We start from the raw sequence: 24,530 nt of genomic DNA on the forward strand, positions 1-24,530 counted from the left end.
ACTCAAAGTGACAGAACCGAGAACAGATCGATTACGACTTGCCAATAACACAATCTACGTTTAGTTCGCTGATTTTTGAGGAAGTTCGGAAGAGTAAATGAACCTCGATTTTTGCCATTTTGACAAAAAGGGCAGTCTGCTTTCAGGGCGTGTTGCCCGTGAACTGGGTGCTGGTGATGAGAGCCAAAGGATGAATCGGTAGGGCCTTGTACATAAGGCAGGAATACCATTACCGGAGTAATAACAAAAATTTGCATAAGAAAAACAAAGTCTGTGTGTAATAACAGTAAAAATACCTGAAAATAATAACACGTGAACCGAACAAAGGGGAGTACGACGAGCTCCGAGAGCGGAGTACATAATAATAATATAATTTTCTATAATAGAACTCAATACCCCGGGTGAGGGGGCCAGCGGGAGAACAAACGAGCTCAGCAGCCACTGATTGAGGGAGATGAGGAACAACAACAGCAGCAACAACTAAAATAATAACAACAACCATAACAATACAACAACACTCCACGGAGAAGCAGAACACACAGCCCCGAGTTCAACAACCTTTTCACTGGAGGAGCCTGAAGAAGAGCAGCAAAAGAGAGATAGTACACGGCGACAAAAGCGGTCTTAATTGGAAATAAATGGGACAATATTGGGCTTTTCATAGCCTATCTAAGAGAGCTATAGGGTATTAGATAAGAGCGACAGAATATATATGAAATAAGAATCAGAAGCCCCTATTTTATTTAAATTTTTACAATCTAGTCACTAGGTCTTGAAGATACTTTTTCACGTGTAGAGCGAGAAAGGGAAAAGGGTGGGGTGGAGTGGAGTGGAGTGGCTCCAACGGGGTGATTACTTCACTCACACCACACATTCGTGGCATCCACATCCACATCCACATCGATGTCGATGATGATCGGCCAGAAGAAGCAGAAGAATCTTAAAAAGTGCAAGGGGCAGGGGGAGAAGGCTGTGTACTGGGCGAAAATTGCCCACAAAGGGCGCCAACAACAAAAACAATGAACGGTACCTGGCTTCAGAGCTGGGACTTGGGAGAATCTCGAAAGTTTCACAAATCAAATCAAAATAATTTACACAAACGTTAAGCAAATTGTTTTTCAGCCCCTCCCCCAGCTGGATATTGATATGCGAGGAGGGGGGCAGATAGAGATGATGTGGTGGTCGGATGGGGTCTTCAATTACCTTGTAAACATGAGAAAAATATTTTCGAACGGAAGTCGCTGATAGCTGATGGCATTTGTTCTCTTCCCGAGTCGGCTGGGAGTATCTTGGGCACACATATCTACACATATCTTTTTGGTGGCCCGTACTTTCTATTTGTGAAGCGCGGAAGCCGCACACCACCAGATACAGTTCGCTCTACTACCAGATACTAGTGCTCTATTGCCTTGCCCTAGGTTGTCAGTCATTTGCATTTGGCGCGGATTGCGCCATGAACTGTGTTATGAGTACTCATTCACACTCATTCGCACTCACTTCAGTCACATTTTCAACCACTCTTTGTCCGCCGACCGGCGCGTGCAAGAAATCCAAAGCGACCAACAAGGTATCTGAACACGCATTCGATTCATATTCAAATCAATTGTCCGACTTCTCCATCTCAACTGACAGCCGTGCTGCACCTAGACCTTGTCAACGAGTCTGTGAAAAAGCCAATCGCGAAATCAAAGCCACAACTCCTCCGAGCTCGCTTTGAAATCAACAGAGAAACCATTACAAATGCACTCAACAACCTTTGAGGTTGGACATTTTTAATGGGTGATGTTTAAGGTAAAATCGACATAAGAAAAGGTATAATGCAAGATATACCTATCTACCTTTAGGTATAGAAGAGTACAATTTATTTAATTTTTTACTGAAAGTTTGGAAAGAAACAAGTGTATCAAGAGTTGTCATTTAATAAGTCTTTTCGACTCGTTGGTGAATTGTTATTGTGGTGTGTTGTTTCAATAGCTGTCTTATTGCCCGAACAAGCCTCGCAGAGTATGATCTAAACGAATTGAATGGCGGCAAAGTGGGCCACACAGCCTCGCACTACAGCACACCTACAGCATACCGGCTCCAGTTGCTTGGCTGCCACATTTGTCAACCCAAATGAAAATGAATGAAACGCAATGAAATTTATCGAGTGTGCGAGTGTGTGTTGCATGTACGACCGTATCAAGTCAAAGGCCAAGCCCAACTAACGCCTCAGAAGCGAGCTGGAATCGGAATTTCTGTGTCAAACGCAGCCCCAATTAGGTTTGTTAGTGTCGGGCCAGCAAGTAATCATGTTAAATGCAAAATAATTTGATTAATTTAATTAAAATTGCTTAATTTGTGTGAAGGAATATGCGGCGCGAAAATGAGCCACTGACTTTCACACAAAATCCAGCTCAGCTGATGGAGCGACAACATTAGCCCAATTCGCTTTGATGATTTATTAGGTTTTTTCTAGGTTCTGTAAATTATTTTTCTGTGTTTTCTTCGTTTTCGTAAAATTTCTTCTGCTCGCATTGGTTGTGCAAAAAATTAATTTCTCTTTTTTCTTCTTGGCGGAAGTAGGTTAATAACTGATAACGCGGCGAAAATGTAAACACGGCCAAAACGAACGTGCCTCCAAGTTGGCGAAAACTGCCGGACTTTATTTGAAAATCGTATTCCATCAACAGATCTATTCATCTCACTTTTACGAAAAAGAACTATTTTCTTTCCAAGTTACGTGGGTGATTAAGCTTTAATTGAATTTAATTTGTGGGCCAGTACAGAAGATCTCTCAACAGAAAGATCTTTCCCTCCATCAAATGTCCAAGACACAACAAATTAAATTTCTTTCTTAATTAATTTCACTTTGTTGCCGTTTAACTTTTCTGAAAGACCAATAAAATGTTATTCGTTTTAATTTATACGTTGAATTTATTTGATGGACAGATGCTAAGCCTGTCCTGAAAGCCATTCAAAATTTTTGGCTGCGTTTTGAAAAGCTAATGGCCGCCATAAAAAGCTTGTAAATACAAATACATAAACTTTTATTGGTCATTGAGATTTAAACAAATTAAGAAAAATAAAAAGTTGGATGGCCTTTGATTGCCCACATGAGTGAGGAGAGTAAGTAAATTGGCAAGATTCGTGTGGACTCTAGCCCGAAACTTTGAGCGCAACAATGTGAAATACCACTCTTCTAAGCCAAGCTACGAAATAATAGATTCCTTTTAGAGCAAAATACCTTAAACAACCTTCGGTTTGGCTAATTTTCGAACAGACTTTATCGTGTTGTGATGTTTGGCAGAACGTAGTACACTTTGTGGCTTTATTTTCATACGTACCTGAAACGAAAACAAGAGAAACGTAGAACAAATTAGTAACGAAATGTGAAAACGGTGTGTACGTGTTGTAGGGCCCCAAGGCAAAAGACTCAGAGTTGGAAAGATCTAGCTAATTACCATACAAACCGAAACCCACCATCAGCATCATCAGTAGCATCATCAGCTCGACCCGTAAAGACAAGAGCCAAAGTTCTTATCTCAAATGATTCATAATTGTGCAAAAAGAAACGTACGTTTTGTTCCTTTTCCCTCGGGTTTTGGGGTTAAATATTTGCTTTCGAAAAATATTGTTATTTAAAATTTCAACAACAACTAATTATGGCCCGAAAATGCCTATTAATGGCCAGCATGATAAATGATTTTGGATAGGGGGGAAAAGACAAATTAGGGCCGCAATTTGCAAGTCAACATTTTGGCAGCCTGTGGTCGCAGTTGCTGTTGCTGTTTCTGTTTCTGTTTCTGTTGCCTTTGTTGCCGAGGCATGCCACATAACAATCGCAATCGCAGACCAAATATGGCCAAACAAGAAATATATCTAAAATATCTTTAATTAAAAGTACAAACGTACAAATTATGCAAGACGTGCTCAAATATGGCAAACACCTAAATATTTCATGAGTTGATAAATTACACGCATATCGCCAATCCAAAAGTGCCACAGGCCCAGACACTCGCAGATACACATATCCACGTATCTGTGGCTCTGTTCTCTCACCCACCGGCGTACATGATATCCCAGAGTGAAGCTCGCCCATTTGCCGTGTTTGTCGCCAGCTCTAAAGATACAGATACCACCACATCCGACCTAAGCCGCAGCCCCAGCTAAGCGGCAACAACATCGCCAATCTGCAACGACCCACGTACTGTGGGAGGCAAAAAACAAATCGAAGACAAAACATAAACATTGCAAATTGTGGGTGACTTTATTGGGGAATAGGGAGATTGGGTGGCTCGGTAGTGGCACTACTCCCACCCACACCAGTTGCCGTTGTCACAGCACGCGGAATCGAATTGCTTATTAAAAATGCATTTTTCCTGGGTTTGTTTGCCAGCAGCAATGTTAAATGGCTGGGCCGCGAGAATTGGGATAAAACATTTGGCAATTCCGGCCATTGGAAGGGGAAACCATAGCCCATATATCATAAAAGTTTTGTTATTTATTGTGTGCGACATCAAGACCCATTTGCAACTTCGAAGCTTATTGAATAGTTACAGTTCTAGCTCTCTGGTGATTAATGTACACATGCACTATTTGGAGTCCAGTTCCATCTCGCGTACAGACCATAATTTGGCCAAATTCAACGCCCTCTGCTCCAACGCTTCCAGCTCTCATTTGCATTGTATTTCGGGTAATTGCAGCCTGGCTCACTGCTTTTTCGGGCGGCCGAATAACAAATCTATTTTATTTAAATAAAATTCGCCCGCGGGCAAGATCGGCGGGGCTTGCTATTATTTAGGGCGCGGTTTCAGATTTTTTTGGCCATGTGTTCGGGGTGTCTGCAGCGAGGCGAAATTATCATGTCCACCTACGTAATTTAGTATCTGTTGGTGCAGTTGTTGCTGTGCTGCCTAAATTATTGGTTATGAATAAGTGTGTTTGCCTTTGTCGTCGGGCCTTGTTCATTTTGTCTATTTTTGGGACCGTAATTGCCAATTTCTTGTGATGATTGTTTCTGCTCAGGTTCCCCCATACAGAACGCCCGCTTTTGGATCAATCTCTTTTTGCGAATGTCGTTGCCTCACTGGGCACGTCTGAGACCGGGCAGAGAGATCTCCAAACATCCATTGTTTCCGAAACTTGGATTCCAAGAAGCTCAGGCCAAAACCCCCAAACGCACAGAAAACCAAAATCAGACACAGCCAAATTCTAAACTGCCAAATAAATGGAATGTATTTTAGATGATTTATCTAGACGCGGAGCAATAAAAACAAGCAGAGGAGAACACAAAATTGAAACTTCTACCTGGAAGTGTTAAAGCTCCTCAGCGCTGTAGGCCGCGCCCGGTTCGCTTCCTCACCTGCCTGCTGATTCCTATTGAATTTCGACTTGACTCCGACTCGGCTCGGCTCGATCACCTTGACCGTACACAGATACCAAGCGGCCTGAGAGAGACTGGCGGAGAGAGCCAAATTTACATATGGATTGAGATTCGGCCCAGACAGAAAACCAATCTTAAAAAAAACAAGAACTTTGAGATACAAAATTGTGTGCTCAAAAGTGATATGGATTTCAAAAGACAGTAGACGTTCCCCGCTAATCTACTTAACAAATTGGAAGAAACAAATATGGTTACAAGCAATTTGCTGATTACTCTTCCCATAATATGATTTCATGAAAAACTCCATTAATCACAAGCTTTAGTCGCCATAAAGCTCTTCTAGCTCATGGTTGTTTTTAAACATTTTGACAGGTGATTTTTTGATTTATAGGATCTGTCCCATGTTTATTCATGAGCGCCGACATTCTTCTCATTCGGTAACCCTCGAAAACCTGACCGGGGCATAAATATTTATTTATTTCGTTTTAATATGTTTCCCTGTATTATACAGGAAATTAGCATTTGATAGTTAATTGCAAATGCCCGAGAGGCAAGTGGATTTCGAATTGTTCGGTTCGCCAGTGCTTGGTGCTAAAATATGCGCGCCAATAAATATTTGGCCAAGCAATTCAAAAAGCCCGTGGATTGCGGGGCGTGTGGAAAGCTTAAATTATGGCATGCAGTTCGAGCCAGGCCCGGTCTAACAATTTCTGCCGGGCCGCAGAGCTTCCGATATCGTGCAAATTACTTTCCAATTAAACAGCAATTTCAATGGCCGAGGAAGAGAAAGAGTGGAACGGCAAAATACAGGTTGCAGTCGTGGCAAAATCATAATTATAAACTAATTTGAAATCAAGATGCCCTTCTCAACACGTCATTATTTCAGGAAAATGCCAAGACGAGTCCCCTTCTTCTGGAGCTTCTACTGCCACCGTCTTTATCGCTGGCGATCTAATGGTGTTTGCCAGCGGTGTTGCCCCTCGCTGGCTCTTTCTCTCTCTGCCCCCCACATCTCTATCTCTTTCAAAGCGAACCGTGCCCAGGGGCAGGTGTAAAGATGCCATAACTCAGAAGATTTCGCTCCGCGGCATTTGAACTGGAACTTGCGCCGTCGCTGGATCGGCGGCCAGAGCTCAAGCTGGAGTGCTACCCGAGTCCCGGGTCCCGGGTCCAGGGTCCAGGGTCCCGGGGCATTGTGTCTTGATTGAGTGAGCCCGGGAAAAGAATAAGAATTCAATTATGCAGCAAAATGTCACATGGGACGGCTGGCGAAGGGAACAATGGCTGGAGCCGGGAGCGTCCCTTCCTCGTCTTCGTCCTCTCCCCCTCGCCGAGAGTGGCTGATGTATGAAGTGGCAAAATCGTTGCAGCAAGCAACAAGTGGATGTGGACGTCGGCTCGTCTCTGGCTCTTTTCTTGGCTGAGCGCTGAATGCTGACTACGAGGATTACTAGACGAATGGCATGGCTTGGACCTGCCTTAGCCACTGAACAGAATTAGCTTTTAATTTGAGCAGTGGAAGGAAGCAGGGGCGATGCGATAGATAGTTTGCAACAGTGGTCTTATACCTATAGCTTCTACTTCGCATTTCAGTTATCTTGGCGAATTATTTTTCGTGCGAACTATACCCAGATTAGTCACCAATCGATGGCCAAATTAATTCACAACTTTCAAATTCTGTGAAACTCGATATCAGGGCTTTGGCTCTTATCTTATCCCACTGTCCGGAGGGCCTGAAAAGCCGACTTAATTAAGGCATAGCGCGGAGACAGAATGGTTGGAAAAAATAAAAATAAATGCCGCCGCAGCGGAAGATGTCGCCGGGAGTTTATAAACTAAACTCCAAGCTCGAGAGGGGGACTTTCGACCAAATCTGAGGAGGGCTGACTTACAGATCTTGCTCTCAGACTTTTGCCGACTTCGGCTTGTTTTTATAAAGAAATCTAATAGCTGGAATAAAGCCAGGTCTGTGCTAAGCAGCGGAGGTAGCAGCTGCAGAGATGAAGCTGTTGGCGTTAAGAAGTCGATTTGGTTTTGCTGCTGCTGCTGCTGTTTCTGTTGCTGTTGCTGTTTCTGGTGGAATGATTGATGATTTGTTGGCTGTGTATCGCGATAAGGTTGGTGGGCCCATTTGTTGGCCCCAAAGAAAAAGAGCGCAGACCAGAAACTTTGAAGAAGCAGCCGACTTTCTGGGCATTGTCTTGAGTTACCTTTGCTCATGTTTTTGAGCGACAGCGAAGTTCGTGCTGATAATTGTGACACGGCTTCATGCAAAGCGAGGGGGCAAAGGAGGAGAGCCCCCAGACTTGAGAGCCAATTGTCGGAGTGTCTGTGGAATATGCAGACGATGCCTTTCGCTAATTGCAGCTACAACAAAGGGAGTAGATATGCAACGCAAACAAATCGCAATCACTAAGTTAGACAGATAGACCTTAAACTTTGAGATCGATGTGCTATACGATGGGCTAATACCCTAACCAGTGACTTTATGAAATATCAACACCAACAGCCTGGGAGTTTCCTAACATTCTAACTGATTAGAAATAAAAAACATTTCGCCATGCACATATCTTAATGCCTGGCACTACAAAACGAAACATGAAAGATAACCTATCCGACAAATTAATCCAAACATATCTTTTGAGGCCCCCGCTAGAACAACAAGCCCCGGCGTAGCCTCTGCACCAATAAGTTGGCTTTGAAGGAGAAGAGTTGACTTCGGTTATCTGCTTGACGTTGCTTAGAATGCGCAACTGCCAGCTACATAGTATCCGCAGAGTGTCTGCTGCAGTTGTGTGTATCTTTCAGATACGCTGCCTTATTTATCGGGTCTTTAGCTAGTTCTTTTGTTTTCACACTTGCACAATTGTTTGCCTTGGCCTTATCTTTATGAAGTGTTGCCTTGATGTTTAACAATGCATCTGTCTATAGATTTAGATACTAATAGCAGATAGATGACCCCAAAAGCGCCGTCGATGACACAGGTGACTGGGCGGAAAGGTCAATGGCCTGCGCAGCACACATGCATACATCTAATTAACCTACAAAAATGCAAATTTCTGCAACACACCCACTTGACTGTGGAAATGGAAGAGGCAGAAATAGAAGTAGAAATAGAAAGGGACAGGGACCGAGACGGAGACGGAGCCCAAGAACAATTTCTAAGCCAAACAATCAATCAATGTTGTTGGCCACTTGAGCACGTCGTTGGTGAAAAGGATGCACGAAGGTATGCCACAGGTGGGGGCAGGATGGGTGTGCAAAAGTAATATTTATTATGTGTATACTTCTCTGACAAACAACACGAGAACTCGGCCTGCCCTGGCCTGGCCGGGCCGGGCCAGTCAGAAACTGAGACAGAGCCACAAAGGGCCAAAGGGGAACACGAGGACCGAGAGAATGAGGTCTGCCGAGAACTGAGAACTGCGAACTGCGCCTGGAAGACTCACCACTGGAGACCTGGGCACCACTGGAATGGTATAAGAGTCGAGTCGAGTCGCGGAACCTCGTCTTTCATGGCATGCTGCCAATAGCTCAATAACACCCCGGGGACCAATTGAGATCTTTTTGGTGGGATAGGCAGGCACCTAGGACACCGATTCTCGCTGGCTTAGACAGTGGAACCCAGAGAGAGACACCGACAGAGAACATGAAGGGTCGCGGAGCAAAAGCAGCGGGGGCACACAGGTCGCAGTGACACCCGCTTTCCCATAGTGTGACAAATGTCATAAAATGGCAAAAATTTTAGTAAATAGACAAAAAAGTTATATAACAGGAAATGATTGATGGCCGTGCAAAAGAATTCCAAGAACACTCCATTGTGTCACCTATTCATTTGACAAAGTGGGTTGTATGGGCATTTTTATGATTTTGGAAAACCATAAATGCTGAAAGTATAGAAACTAATGTTTTTTATTGGCTTTGCTTTGAAATTCCCGGCTGTTTGCCCACTGTGTCCCATTCCAATTGTTTTGCCAGACAAATAGACGGCCGCCACAAAAGCAAAAAGTCTACAATTACTGCCTGTGGGCCAGGCCACTTGGTGGGGTCCCAGCCTTAGTCCCCAGTCCTAATCTTAGTGGGGTGCCCAGTCACGCGCCCGGGCCAAAAAAAGGATGAGAGATGGGGTTTTCATTGGATTTTGAGCTGGCTTTGGCGTTTCAGGGGAACCCGAATCCAGAACCGAGGCGAGCCTTTGACCCGACCTGTCATCATCGCACAGCCCGCGAATCATGAACGTCATATTCTCAATGAGTCCCTGAAGTGGATTAGAGTGCTATTTTTTCTCAAATGTTTCACTTCATTGACTTGACAATGCATTCCGACATCCTCGGCAGGTCGCTTTGGTCTTTGTTTCGCCATCTACAAAGGGAACCCCTAACGATAGGTGGTCCTCCCATGCCATCGCCTCAGATCGCAGCCCAGCCCAGCCCATTCCATCCCAGTCGGTCCCAAAGCAAGGTAATCCGAGAGCCGTGTTAGGGACCCTTTTGCCGGCTTCATTAGCCTTCAGATCTGCGACAGACAATGCAACAATTATGGCCCGGCATTTATGCACTAGCCGCACCAAGGCGATGCGACAACGGGTGAGGACAGGCGAACAACATGCATCGCCTGCGCCGGGGAACGAAAAACAAAAGCAAAAGTGCTGCTAAATTTAGACCAACTGTCGGGGGCCGGGAGGGGCTCTGAGCCTGTGAGGTCTGCCGGTTGAGTAACCGCAGAAGGGGATCGCCGGAGCTGCATAGTAGGGGGGGCTGGGGAGGGCGAGCTGACTACTGCCTGACGCCTTCTAATTGCCGCTCGGCGAGCGGAAGCCGGGAGTTGAGTTCTATTTTTGTATGCATATACATATTAGCTGCGGAGGAGCTACAGAAACAGCCGCAGGGGGAGCCAAATGTGGAACAAACTCAAGCAGTGTAGATGCAGATGCAGATGCAGATGCTGAGAAGTGCATAATTCCCAGTGGAAAGATTTGACTTCAAAAGGCCTTCAAGAAACTCTAATGATATTCCAGTGATGGGGAAGAAGTTCTAAAATATTCCTAGGACATATTCCCCCAGACATTTAGTTTCATGCAGTAACTAGGATGTCCAGCTTCATATAAAAGTATGGAGCGTTTACGGAAATTAGTTCGTTTAGAATATCTTAGCTTGGGAGCTCAACCTTACATCAGCCTACATATGGAAGCTCACTCCTTGATCCACTTCCTTCTTTCCCCATCGGCCATCGCCTTCATCTATTAACTTGTTGACACAGTTGTTCTACCCACTGGATATTGACTCAAATGACTTTCACACTCAAATAGTAAAGTTTATTTATTTTTTTCTTTGTGAACACTTGACTCCAACGCTTCGCGCGGCTCGGGTAACTCAATATTGTAACGCGAGTTATTTATAAATTAGGAAACGTCGCCTGGAACAGCTATACCAACAAATCGATCCACTAGTTCTCCAGTTTACGGATCACTTCCATGCCCCTCTTCCCTGGATCTAGCTACTCTGTACTGTATTTTTCACGGCTGTCAAGTGCTGTTGGCCTCGGGTCTTTTGGGAGGTGTCTCTCTATGGGTTCTTCGGGTCTGTGACTTCCCCAATAAATGGTAAACAATACAGAGAGCCCAGTGTGTCGGAGTCCGCTTGTGCTAATTTCATGGGGGTCACTCCGCGTCCGCTGCTTGCCCGGCTTCGGCAGATCAGTCACGCGGTTGAAGCATTCTCCCCCTGCTCATGGACACATCTGAAGCGTTTGGGAAACAAAAGTCTGATTTCTACGCGCACTTAGCCCACAAAAAGCCATTTGCGCCTCGGGCAGGCCAGGCTGCGCTAGAAATCTCTTTCGCAGCCGTATAATTTCGGGTGATCAATTAAAAAGACCTATTCCAATTTGGCAACAGACAAGCGCCGCGCCATACATATTTTTCAAAGCACGTAATTCATTAACAGGCGGACTCGCTTCTCAAAACTATTCAAGAAAACAGCACTTGTGGGATGTCAGCGTAAGCGATCGGAAATAAAATAAGGCAGAATAATTAAACATGTCTCGACCCATAAAACATGGTCGAAAACTGCACAAATTCCCCGTCTACGAAATTGGGAACGAGAACAGCCGTAAAAGCAACAACAGATCACAAATTATTAGGGTCAGATGTTTATAAATACATTTTCCCAACACGACACAAAAAACAAGACTTATAAAATATTAATTAATTGTCTGACAAGAGGGTACAGTGGCTGAGCTAAAAATAGTGCTAATGTGGACTGCCAATGGGAGAATTTATACAGATTTTTGGACAAGTAAGATTGGGTAATAAAAAGTGGCAGTCTTTGTTTAATTTCCAAATTATAGTGCCTAAAGCGACTAGTCTCTGAGCATACTTCTTATGCTAATCAGGTGGGCATCGTTTTTTTTAGGATTATGCCAGAACCTTAACTCTTTTCGTGTGGAGTTTCTAATCTCCGCCAACAATGAGATATTATCTTGGATTATGCCTAATCGGGATTCCTTATCTTTCAACAAGTGTTTAGAAACAGTTGACACATCTTTTTATTGTGTTCTACCTCCCTGATTAGCATACCACGGCCCACACCAACCCGAAACTTTCCCAATGCTAAGCCACTCTTCTGGTTTGTTTTCCAAACAGGCGAGACTATGCCCGATTTTCCTCGGTATTTTATGACGACGATTTTATGTTTATTAAATACAAATTCCAAAACTTATCATGGCGTATAAAGAAGCCGGTTGCCCTTTTGGCTGGGCCTTCGACTCTGGCTTCGGTCCGGGGCGTTGTATTGTCGTAAATTTTTTGTGACCCAGCCCGCCTCCTCGGGTAAGCACAATAAACGATTTTCACTTTTTTCAGTTTCAGTTTTCTTCTCTTTCTTTCTTTGGGGAGCGTTTGGGGAGTTTTATGTTTCCTATGCTTTGATTAGTTTTTGTTATTTTAATTAGTTTTCGGTGGCATTTTTTTCGTTTATTTTCATTTATTTTCTTTCCCAAATTCTAAGCCCAGATTCCAGTGAAACGAGAGACGAGAAAGCGAGAGTTTTCCTTTGTGGCACCGCGATTTTATTTGTTTTATAAATGGTGTTCGTTGTGGCTTTTTTGTGGCTTGATTGAACGAAAGTTTCAAGATTAGAAGACATTTTCGCCCGGGGCGAGTGCTGCTTGGGCCAGGTCGATTAATTATGTTGATGAATCAATCTTTTCTTTTCCAAAACAAAAGTTTTGAATCGAATAAAAATGTGTCAGCCTTGACGGCTCTATTCGTTCTGTTAAACTATCAGATAATTTTGATTCATCTTTTGGTTTCCAAACATTAGGGATCTGTTTCTCGAACGTATAGCCTAACTTTCAGCCGCTTCGGCTATCTAGAGAGACAAAATATCTCCTGTTCGAAATAAAACTAATCCCCAACATGAATTCCTCAATAAATTGTGCCCCTGCCCCGGCTATCGGCTCCAACCTCTCCAATGTCCCACATGCACCGAAGTCTAAAAACTAACACTCCAGAAGAAGAGATAGAGGAACATAAATTTCACTGCAACAACAGGCCAAGAATAACAAAGACTGGCCAGAATCGGAAACTAAATAAAGATTTATGCAGCACCCACAAAAATAAATTTTAGTTCTAGCTTTTTTCTGGAAGTAACTCCAAACCGTAGCGCGCACTCGTCAGATACAAGGGGAGTGTGGGCCTCAGAGATAAACGTTCTGCCCTTTGCATTTGATCATATCATTTGAGATAAACCCAAAACGCCTTCTGATCGATAGTCTGACTTACCCTATTGCATTCCAAGGCTGCTGCCGAGTGCTCCTCCCGCTGCCGGAAGCAGTGGCTGCACTTGCTCTTGTTGAAGATGTTCGGGGAGAACTTGCGGCAGTCGGCGGTGCGGCCGTTTCCGTTTTGGGCCGAGCTTCCCGATCCGAGGCCAGTGGTGGTGGGCGTGGGTGGGGCCGACACGGAGGCGGCCACCGTGGTTGTTGTAGTTAATGTTGACATTCTGCGGCTCGTTCAAACAAAAACAAAAACTGGGGGGCCGTGTGGGGGTGGTGAGAGAGACAGAGAGATAGTGCGGAGAGGTGGCTTCAGACGCTCGAAAATTGCATGGCAGGAGGACTTGAAGCTACTCTGGATTCTCGATTCTCGATTCTCGATTTTCGTTTGTTCCGCAAGGAGGCGGCTCCAAGTGGTTATGTAAGCCGAGCAATTGTGCAGCCTGACATGTTGTTGTTGTTGTTGTTGCTGGTGGCAGCGGCCCCCTTTGTTTACCGCACTCCGCGCTAACTGTTTCTGCACTTGCTGGCCGATGGCTTTTATCAGCTTTATTTTATTTTTACGCTTTTTGGGGTACACACAGCGAATGCGAGGCACAGAGACGGGAAATTATTCAATTTCGCTTTGCACTTTGATTCTTGGCTTTGGCACACACACACACACACCAGAACGCGAGCTTGTCGTTCTCTGCTGGGGAGCCGAAAAAGCCCCACACACTCGCACGCAAAAATGCACACACACACACACACAAACACACACGAAACCAGGGCAGAAGTTCTGAGATGCTTCTTCTTGGCCTTGTGGGGCGATCTGTTGTTGTATTTGTTGTTGTTGTTGCTGTTACTCTTATTATTATTATTGTTAGCTTGTTACTTTCGTGGTCGAAGCCCGCGAGCCGGTATTGGTATCAGAAGCTGTATCGGCCAAAATACGTGACAATACACATCAGTATTTTGTGGCAGCACACAGTATCTCGCAGATACTTTCCACGCAGAACCAGTGCGGGCGAGATACTATTCGATGGAGTTTAAGTTTATCTTTTCCGCGTCCGAGTTTCGGATAATTATGTTTTCACATTCAAAGTTCGGCGAAAGCAGTGATCCAACGATTGGCCGGCGAATGACTATCTCGAAGCGGGGCGAGCTTAGAATCTGTATCTGCTGTATGTATTGCTGAAGTATTTGGTTTGCTTGGCATTCGCAAGATACTGTTTTGGTTTTCACACGCGAAAACGAATGAAATGCGAGCGGACAACGCGGCGGCGACGCGCACTGCTTCCGATCCGAAACGACTCTTAACGTGGCTCAAACTCAAATGGCAAGTGGCCCGTATTTTTGTTTTGGCCGGGCTGCTGATTGGAGCTGCTTTGCAGATACAGATACTTTTTACATCTACATTCTACACTCGATTTCTGTAGTTCGGCTCGCTCCGAACATGCTCGGCAAGGTTGCGTGCAAGCGAGAGGTGCTTATGGAACCTCCTATTTGCCTCTCGCTCTTCACAACATGTTGCAAGGTGCTTCGTCGAGTACGAGTGAGAGATCCCACATTTCCATCCCTTTCCGCTGCAACCTGGAACCTTGCAACATGTTTGAAGCGACCCGAAGACGAAAGAGCGCCTACCAAAGAGCAACATTCTTCGAAGACCGAAACCTCAACCTCTCGCATGTAGTTTTGAGATTAAGATACTCTTTGCAAGATACTGTATTGCAAAGATACTTCTCTTCCCAAGTGAAACACAAGTTCTCTTTAGCATTTTCGTTATCTACACTGCAATAAATACGTTTTTGAAGGTTCATTACACAGGTTTTTCCTGGTTAAAAAGCTAAGAAGTCAAAATAATATGCTAACATTGCATTTTCCGGGTTTTCCGGCCATTAGCCGAATAACAGTCTACTAGCCATGCGCAGCTCTTCCTCTCTTTCCGTATCTTTCCAAGATGCACTTGTTGCATTAAATAAAGGACAGATTTAAATTGAAGACAAAAAATCAAATTCACTCTTCTGATAAAATAATAAATCAAACATGAAAACTAAAATTTGTTTTTTCTTATTATTTATTTTTTATTCACAAAAAATCCAACTTCCCCTCCCGCTCATCATCGCAGAGGAGCTGGAGACTGTTTCCAGGCTTCCGACTCGTTATTGATGAGGTTTTTGACTCTCGGGCTGGAAAAATGAATTATGCTGGTGGAAAAATCAAAGCCGGCAATCGTTTCATTCCTCAAAACAATTTGTTTACGGTGCCCCCAACAACAGCAACACAAGAAGGGCAGTAACAATAACAATTAACTGCACGCTTCATTAACAACCTCAGACAACAAATTTTCAAGTGCGAAGCAGAACCCTCGAAATATAGGGGGAGCGGTGAAGACGAACCCTTTTCCAGACATTTTGGAAATTGGGGCCAAAACAAAATGGGAATACACTGAAAACATTCATGATTTAACAGAAATTCTACATACAATTTTGAAAAATTTTAATAAAAATACATTTTTAAATTCAAAATATTTTTCTGTGCATTTAAGAAATTGATTAATTACACTGGCCGAGGGTTCTGACAATTGCAGGGCGTGCATCAGGCCGGTGTGGGAAAAGGAGCACTCGATCAAATATTTTGACTTCCACCTTTACGAGGGGGTCCATAAATAAAGGTGCTATGGGTCTTGAAATGGGAAGACTAATATCTGGCGATGCTGAACTTAGAAGAGACAAGAAGGTCAAGGGGTCTTCTGATAATTATTTGTTCAATGCATCCTTTACCATCGCCAAGTAAAGCTTATTTAGGAAGCTTATATACAACTGAAATATACTTATTTTTAAAAACAGCAGAGGGTATTTCTACCGAACATTAATGCGTTTTAAATGAAGTTGAAATGGGCCTCCCTCCTTCTTATTCAGTGATGCCACATCATTATGGGGCTAATGTGGGGCAGCATCCTTCGATGTAGATAGACAGACATTAAAACTAGAGTGAGAAGTGCCGAGTTCATTGACCATCAGGGCTACCGTGGCTGGCATTTGAGGTAATTAGTCGATTTCGGCTCCGAATTTCGGCTGGCTCTTGTGCAATTGCCGAAAATGCTGCGATCGGTTTCGGTTCTGATCGTTGTTGCTGCTTTTGTTGCATTGGCAGCTGTCTTGCAACAAAACATTGCATGATAATGGCTTCTTTTTGTGGTCATTGTTGTTGCTGTAATACCTGCATAGCACAGAAATGCATTACCGCATATTGATTTCATCGGGTGGACTGTGGAGGGTGTTTTGTGTGTGAGTGTTTCTTATTTTTTGGTAGCCGCCGCTCGTTTTGCACATTTTCCACTCTCATTCAAATGTCAATCGAGTCACGAGTTGAGTGTCCCCTTGAGTACGCCCCCCAGTGCTCCCCCATCGATCCTTCAGCACTCAAAATGAATTCACATTAATGTGGAAGACAAACAATGAAGAGGAAAACCTATTTTCCTAAATATTTTTTAGGTCCTTACTGCCAATTTTAATATGGATATTTTGAACTTTGCTCTGGCAAATTACACAACGAATATGTAAAATTACTCAATCAGTTATTGGGCTGAGGAGAGAGAAACAATTTAATGGAATTATTGTCTTATGCCTTGGTTTAGATTGTCCTTCACAATGCATTTTAACAATTTGTTTGTCAAATTTTAAGGAGCATCCCCTTTAAAATCACGGAGAATGAATGGGAGGCTCAATATGGCCCCTTGCGATGGCTATATCTTTGCCATCATATATCCGGTTCTTGAGCGGAATACCTTAAACGATTTCTATATCGATTCCCTTCCAATCTACATCAAAATCTAGAAACAAATTATTTTTTAGATTTTTTGTCAAATTTTGTGGAGGATCCCCTTCGAAATAGTGAAGAATGCATGGGAGGCTCAAAATGGCCCCCAGCGATGGCTTTATCTTTGCCAATATTCATCCGATTCTTGAGCGAAATACCTTAAACGATTTGTAAATTGATTCCCTTTCAATCTGCATCAAAATCTAGGAACAAATTATTTTTTCGATTTTTTGCCAAATTTTGTGGAGGATCCCCTTCGAAATAGTGAAGAATGCATGGGAGGCTCAAAATGGCCCCCAGCGATGGCTGTATCTTTGCCAATATTCATCCGATTCTTGAGCGGAATACCTTAAACGATTTGTAAATTGATTCCCTTTCAATCTGCATCAAAATCTAGGAACAAATTATTTTTTCGATTTTTTGCCAAATTTTGTGGAGGATCCCCTTCGAAATAGTGAAGAATGCATGGGAGGCTCAAAATGGCCCCCAGCGATGGCTGTATCTTTGCCAATATTCATCCGATTCTTGAGCGGAATACCTTAAACGATTTGTAAATTGATTCCCTTTCAATCTGCATCAAAATCTAGGAACAAATTATTTTTTCGATTTTTTGCCAAATTTTGTGGAGGATCCCCTTCGAAATAGTGAAGAATGCATGGGAGGCTCAAAATGGCCCCCAGCGATGGCTTTATCTTTGCCAATATTCATCCGATTCTTGAGCGGAATACCTTAAACGATTTGTAAATTGATTCCCTTTCAATCTGCATCATAATCTAGGAACAAATTATTTTTTCGATTTTTTGCCAAATTTTGTGGAGGATCCCCTTCGAAATAGTGAAGAATGCATGGGAGGCTCAAAATGGCCCCCAGCGATGGCTGTATCTTTGCCAATATTCATCCGATTCTTGAGCGGAATACCTTAAACGATTTTTAAATTGATTCCCTTTCAATCTGCATCAAAATCTAGGAAAAAATTATTTTTTAGATTTTTTGTCAAATTTTGTGGAGGATCCCCTTCGAAATAGAGAAGAATGCATGGAAGTGAAATGACTTTTACATCGATTGCCGTTTAATTTGCATAAGTATAAATCTTCATCAAAATTTTAGATCAAACTAGTTTCTCCTTCAAAAATGTACATGGTCTTTGCATGAAAGGTTAATGGAAAGAAACAGCTTCAGAGAAAAAAAAATGTTTTTGGTAACCAAATTTATTCCCCAACTTTAACAAATGCTAAAAACTTCACACAAGTTTGGAAAATGTTTCCCAAACATTAAGCTTCATGTATCATTAACTGATCCGCTGGCAATTAGCCCAATGCATTTACCCATGGAACCAGCAACATGCAACATGGGGCAGCAGCAACAACAAGTGCAACCGAGCCCGCCTTCGGGGTGTGTGACCAAAAACATGGATCACGCTTCTTGTCGGAGCACTTGGGTTAATAAGTATCTCGTCTAGCCATGCAAATCGTGAACTGAATTGAAAATCAAAGCACTGAACTTGAGGCAATCTGAGCCGTCAACTCCCCCGCCACCCCGTCACACTACAATTTTTTGAGTAATCTGCGCGTGGGTTGGCACTTTCCATATCGACTCTGAGGCATTTTCCCAAAGAAAATATCCGGCAAAAAAATTATCCACACTTTGCGCCCTTTTGACAGCGAGTGAGGCTCAATTCATGGGTAATTTGGAGAGTTTGGTAGTGAGAAGGGGTGGCAGATTGGGCGAGGCCTAAATGCTGCACAAGATGTCTGTTGCTTGCTACATATTAAATTCATTGCAGCTGCAACACTTTCACTTTTTCTATGCTAATTTTAAAAAACGGTTAACAATTTTTGGGTACGCCTGTAAAAGGTTGTCGCATTTTCGCATTTTTTTACATTCCTGTAGAGAGGAATTAAAAGAGATGTTGCCATGATATATCTACTTAAGTAATAATATTATTAAAAGTAAATGGAATACTATTTATAAAATAGTTACTGACAGACTTAGAAGATATTACTTTTTTGATGTACACATTTTTAAAATGACTATGAAAATGATATGTTTTCTATAGTACAGATTTTTTATCCTAGAGAATATATGCTGCAGGATGTTATGATATAAACCAAAGATCAGTATATTTTAGCCAATATTAGTCTTTTAGCCAATGACTTCACAAATGACCAACGAAACTCAAGCTTGTATCGAAACCGAAGCCTTCCCGAAAGCATTTTGCTTGTCCAACGGAAACCACCTGCGAGCAATTTTCATTCAGCAGCTTCAGATACAAGAAAAGCCAACGAAAAATGCCGCAAATCGCAGACTGTCGGGCTTCGCCTGGTACCAATTTGGCGGCGATTCGCGGACTCACGCCAGGTCCAGGGTGTGGATGGAAGCCGGCGGAGCGGTGGTGTCGGGCAGGGGCGAGGAGATGGAGCCAGTGGAGCAGGGGGATAGGGAGAGCGGTACCACCAGCCGTCCGTAGACCTTTTTGTGAAAGTGAAATTTTTCGCAAAGTCAGAGTATGTGTGTGTGTGCTGTGTCTGCAAGCGTCGAGTATGGCAGTCGTTTGTTTTCCTGCACTTTTTCAAAAATGCATTTTGTATGAATACCCTCAAATATAAGTGCTTTAGTTTTGACACTGAACGAGAGTGAAAAAGGCTGAGAAATTTCAAGTCCAACAAGTCAGGCTTTGCAGCTTTGTTTTTTCATTTTTTCAAGCAACATTAAGATGTACTTTAAAGTAATTAACTGAAAATTTGTCAAGTATAACTAAAACACTTCTAAATAAAAGTGATTTAAGAAATATGTAACATCTTAGGACAAGATTGCGAATTAATTGTGAGAGCTAGGAATGGGCTATATCACTTTTTGAAAGATTAATGATCTTTATAGACTTAATTTCAGTTTCAAACTCTTCAGTTTCAAGAGCATAGATGGGTCGTTGACTCCTCCAAAGTTGAACACTCGCTTTCCGCGTTTTTCGGCGGTTTTGATAATTGACTCTAAGCGCGTGAATAATAACAACCAACAACGGCGGTAGTGGCAGAAACTACAAACAGCAACGGCAGCATACAACAGACGTCAGCGGCAACAGGCAGCTAGGAAATCGCGTTTCATTAACGTGGAAAAAGGAAAATTGAAAATTGGGGAGGGGAAAAGCGTCACGGCCGTGACATGTGTCGAGGTGGTCCGGCCAGAGCGGCGAGGGGCTAGGGGGAACTGGCAACCGTAAGCCGTACAACGTTGCGTATACTTGTTGCGGTCGGCAACTTATCTATTTGAGCCATTTTATTTTTGTTTGAGGCCGTTTGAGGCTCGTTTTCCTTTTGAAATAATACCTTTTCGCTGGCTCGTTTTTGGGGGAAAGTGGAAGGAAAACGCTTTTATTTTTCATTTTCAATGCAAAATAAAAATAAAAGCGGCCAAAAATGTTTTATTGAGGAGTGCGACAACATAATTTACCGTTAACTCTTCATCAACGCAACTGGGCACGCAAAGTAAGAAACGCGGTTTTCCATTTTCCGAGTTTCCCACTAGCCCGCTCGGTTTTGTCGTGTCTTATGATTTATTTGACATGACAGCCAAATGAACAATGATTTATTCATCAATGCAGCATTTTTAATGAATTTTATTTTCAATTAATTCTGTTTTTTTTACAGTATCTCAGTATTGGCACTGCGCGGGGGAACCGAATCGAAGTGCATTTATTTTTCCTTGGACAAAAGCCAGAGGCAGACCAAACACGCAATTCCGACGCCCAGTTGAGTTTCGAGTGCTAGTTCACTTTTTTTTTAACAAAATGAATACATCATGTGGGCTTTGCTAGCACCATTTTTGTGCACCTGCTGGCCGGCGGACACAACCAATAAATGAAGCTAAAACACACACATAGGAGTAACAAAACCAAAATCAATTATAAATGGCTTGAGCAACATTTAGTTTCCCAATCGACTTTATGACGACAAATTCGATACTCTCCAGTCTTTATGATGGGAAAACGATCAATGACACACTGATGATCTTCAAATATGGTCTTTTTTAAGTTTATGGATGCAAAATTATTGAATAGATTAATACTCATTTTGCGGAAAAGAAGTGCTATTGTACTGTATACTCTCAACAAATCTAAGTTTTCCCAACGATGCCTCTCAAAAACGAGGCATACCCACCTTTGTTTACCATTTATTCAGCAAGGGCAAGCAAATATTAATTTCACTTTTGACTGCACTTGACCCACTCTCTTTTTAACTCAAAGTGAAGTGCATCTTCCCCGCACAGAAACAGAAACAGAAACAGGCGTAGTATGCAGATAAATCATATAATAAACAGAACACAGCAGGATACCTCTTCTCCGGCTTGGCTGGCCCCAAAGAGGCTTGAAGCTTTGATTCGATGACGAGTTTCAGCCTTCTGGTCGGTCGGGAAGAGATTTCGCGAGGTTGTTGTTGCTGAGTCACGGATGCTGGAGAAGGAGTTAAAACAAATTGAAAGCCGCCATAAAATTGCACAAGAAATCGATAAACGCAGAGCAGTAAAACAAATTAAATTATGCTCTTGAGGACTTAAAAACCGAAACCGAAAGGCAAAGTAAAAGTCTAGCCCATAAAAATGCATTTGATATGCGTATTTAATTGAAACTCTTTTCCATCGCCGTTGCTGTTGGGAAACAATCTTTATAATCCACATGCAGCTCCAGCTCTGTATATCTCTGCAGTATCCCAAAAATATTTCCGAGCTCTTTTCCGACTCCACTTTGCCATTTACCATTACCATTTCCAAATCTCCTGTTGAACATATCTCGTTTCCCCCGCCTTTACATAAGCCGAATGCAAGTTGCCTTTGAATACAATTAGCAGTTTATGATTTTCACTTTTACAACATTTTCGGCATGGGGCAAGTCGGCTTCATCGATAAAGTGCAATGGCCAGCGGACACCACGTGTGCTGCTGTTGTTGGCCATGGTAATTTCGGGCCGAACAACTCATTTTCGATTGCAAAACAAGTGGCAAAAGGGCAGGCATCCAGAGAGGCAGGCACAAAGAGCCAACTTAATAGGACAATTGATTGCTTGGGAGTGTTACAAAAGCTGGAAAACACAAAATGTAACCAATTACAGATTGCCAGGGAGGCCGGAGAAGTCGAGGTGTTGCCTGAAATGGTAAAATCAAAATGATGTATGAGTATGAGGAAATTTTGAGGGGTTTGCTAGAAACTTATGATGTGTTTCTTCTCAATGAGTTAGGTAACACAATGCTCTAACAATCACAACTCTGTTCAAATTAAATCGAAGTACTTACTGTAAGTTAATGTTATCATCTAGCTATCCAAAAATAACTCTTTACTGTCAAATTGTAACTTTCTCCCACATGGAACTCTCCGATCCAGTTGCATTCCCAGACCCAACTGAAAAACCAACAGAAAAGAGGGAAGTACGAGAAAATGGCCCAGTCCGTTTGGCCGTCATCAACTTGACCCAAACACCTCATCATGTCCCGAAGTATCACTTTAAAACGTTTTACAAATTACGGCTTAATCGCGTGCTGCTTGAGCCCAACAGCAACAGCCTGAACAACAACAATGGGCAATGACAACCTCAACAACAACACTTGCGACGACAGCAACAACCTCAAGTTCCAAGCCCCAACAACAGTTTGTAGGGAAACTCATTCCAAGCTCTTGGAAATTCTTCGGTCTTCGAGTCTATTGAGCCAGGGACGGTAAGTGTTCAACATGGCTTAATTAAATCGGAGAACTGGCCTTCGAAAATATCAGTCAGAGCTTGAATATTTGGGTTGTAGCTTTGGGTTGGCTCATTCAGAGGATGAATCTCCAACATATTAGCAGATTTGGGTGAAATCTTTTCCTTTCATTAAAACTTCCCATCCACTCAGACTCTTGTCATTGATTGATGAAACGAATCTCGCGTTTGGAGTATTGTTTTAATGGCATGACAAGAATGTCACGAGCCACTAATACGGAACACCAAAATTAATCCAAAGCCAAAGCTGGTACGAAAGAGAAAACTTCAAGTTGATCGATAGGCTACCATTTCACTTGTCCGAAAAGTAAAGCGACAATCAAAATATTGTCGAGTGTCCGGCGAAATTCGCACGACAGCAAATGGAAATCAAATAAGAACACCACATGAATATGAATATTCGTCTGAATGATTGAATGCAGCAGTGGTGGCCAAGCCACTCCGCCCTCCCACACCACCCCGTGGCACCACCCATTCACCACTCACAGTCAAGCCCCCTCTGCATGAACGAAGACGTGCCAAATGTATGAATGACGGACTGGTTGACTGAATGAGGTGGCAAAACTGTGTGCCAGTGGACAGTGGGAGAGAATGTATTCGAATGTATTCAATAAAATAAATATACTGTATAACAAGACTCATAAGTCAGTAAGTCCTTTTAACCTACAGGTCTGACAGTTTCTTCAGAAACAGCTCTTTCAGTCTTAATAATGATGTGGTTGCTCCGTACAAAGCTGGCAGAACCACTGTACTTCCTCTGATTTGTCGAGTAGGAGTCAAGTGGAAGTGGAGTGCACAGTGAAGAAGTGTAAGTAGCAGTAGCCCCTGTCTCCGGCTGTCTCCGGTTTCTGTGTCCCGGCTCCCTGGCTTCTGGGCCCCCGGGCCGGGAAGCTGTCGCTGGCTGACGTACGCCAAAAAATGCCTGCAAAACCGAAATCGCATTTAGCTATAATTTAATCAAAATTGGAATTGCGGCCTGGCTGGAACACATGAGTGTTCCGCTGGGGGAGAGTGCTTTTGCTCGCCTGCCCCGCCCCACCATTCAGCATTTGCATTCGTTTTCTTTCGGCGATCCGCTTTTGACAGTGTAACGGCCGCAGCTTGTCATAACAGATGACAGACAAAAAGCAAAACTTTGCAAAAGCCGAGATACAATTTACGTTTGACGGACACTCGCCGGATTGGTTGGGTGAAATTTTGAAGGCGCCGACGACGTTGATGACGTCCACAGGTGGACAGTGATGGGTACGATCGGGCTCGTTAATTAGCTGCTCCCTCACCTGGACTGCAATGGAGGGCACTGTCTGCGGCCGTTGTCCAAATGGAAAATAGCCTACAATCGCTTGATCACAGCTGGTAGATTGTGAGCTGGACTCAACACTTCCAGCCGAACTGTCGACACTTGTCAGGGGGTCGTAAAGGCGGCCACTCCCAGTCGAAATCGAGCCTAAGCACTCATAAGTATTCATATCCAACTCTGAAAACTGCACCCAAGTTATGCTCATGCTTTCCATCAAACACTTTATGGATTATCGTTTTCGTCGCGGGAACTGTATTCTAATTTGAAGTTTATAGATCTTCGATGGGCGATAAAAACACACTGCTTGGAACTAAAAATATGTTAATCCGTGTTGGAACTATGCCATAAACTTATTTATGCCCAGCTCCATAATGGCTGTCTGATTTTAATCAGATAAATTGATTTCCCGTGCTGTAAACTCTTGTGAGTGTGCCATAAGCCTTGAATAAGATGTAATATTTTGCATAAAATTAGCTTGTTTTAACCATAAGGTTACAGAACTCACTCTTCAATTGAAAACTTTGTACCTTAGACTTCTCCCAGTC

The 24,530-nt window shown here is 43.1% G+C and overlaps 1 protein-coding gene across 4 annotated transcripts in view; it reads right to left on the minus strand.

Annotated features, from left to right (window-relative positions):
* Positions 1-14,552, minus strand: part of LOC6497822 (protein outspread) — a 76,060-nt gene extending 61,508 nt beyond the window's left edge. For all 4 annotated transcript variants that reach the window (XM_014906349.3, XM_014906352.3, XM_001961484.4 and 1 more), the window contains exon 1: positions 13,149-14,552. In XM_014906349.3, the coding sequence (XP_014761835.1) occupies positions 13,149-13,367 (219 nt within the window). In that variant the 5' untranslated portion in view covers positions 13,368-14,552. The remainder of the gene's footprint in view (positions 1-13,148) is intronic.
* Between the last annotated feature and the right edge of the window lie 9,978 nt (positions 14,553-24,530).

Source organism: Drosophila ananassae, chromosome 3R (genome assembly GCF_017639315.1).
Source record: "Drosophila ananassae strain 14024-0371.13 chromosome 3R, ASM1763931v2, whole genome shotgun sequence".
Classification (NCBI taxonomy): Eukaryota; Metazoa; Arthropoda; class Insecta; order Diptera; family Drosophilidae; genus Drosophila; species Drosophila ananassae.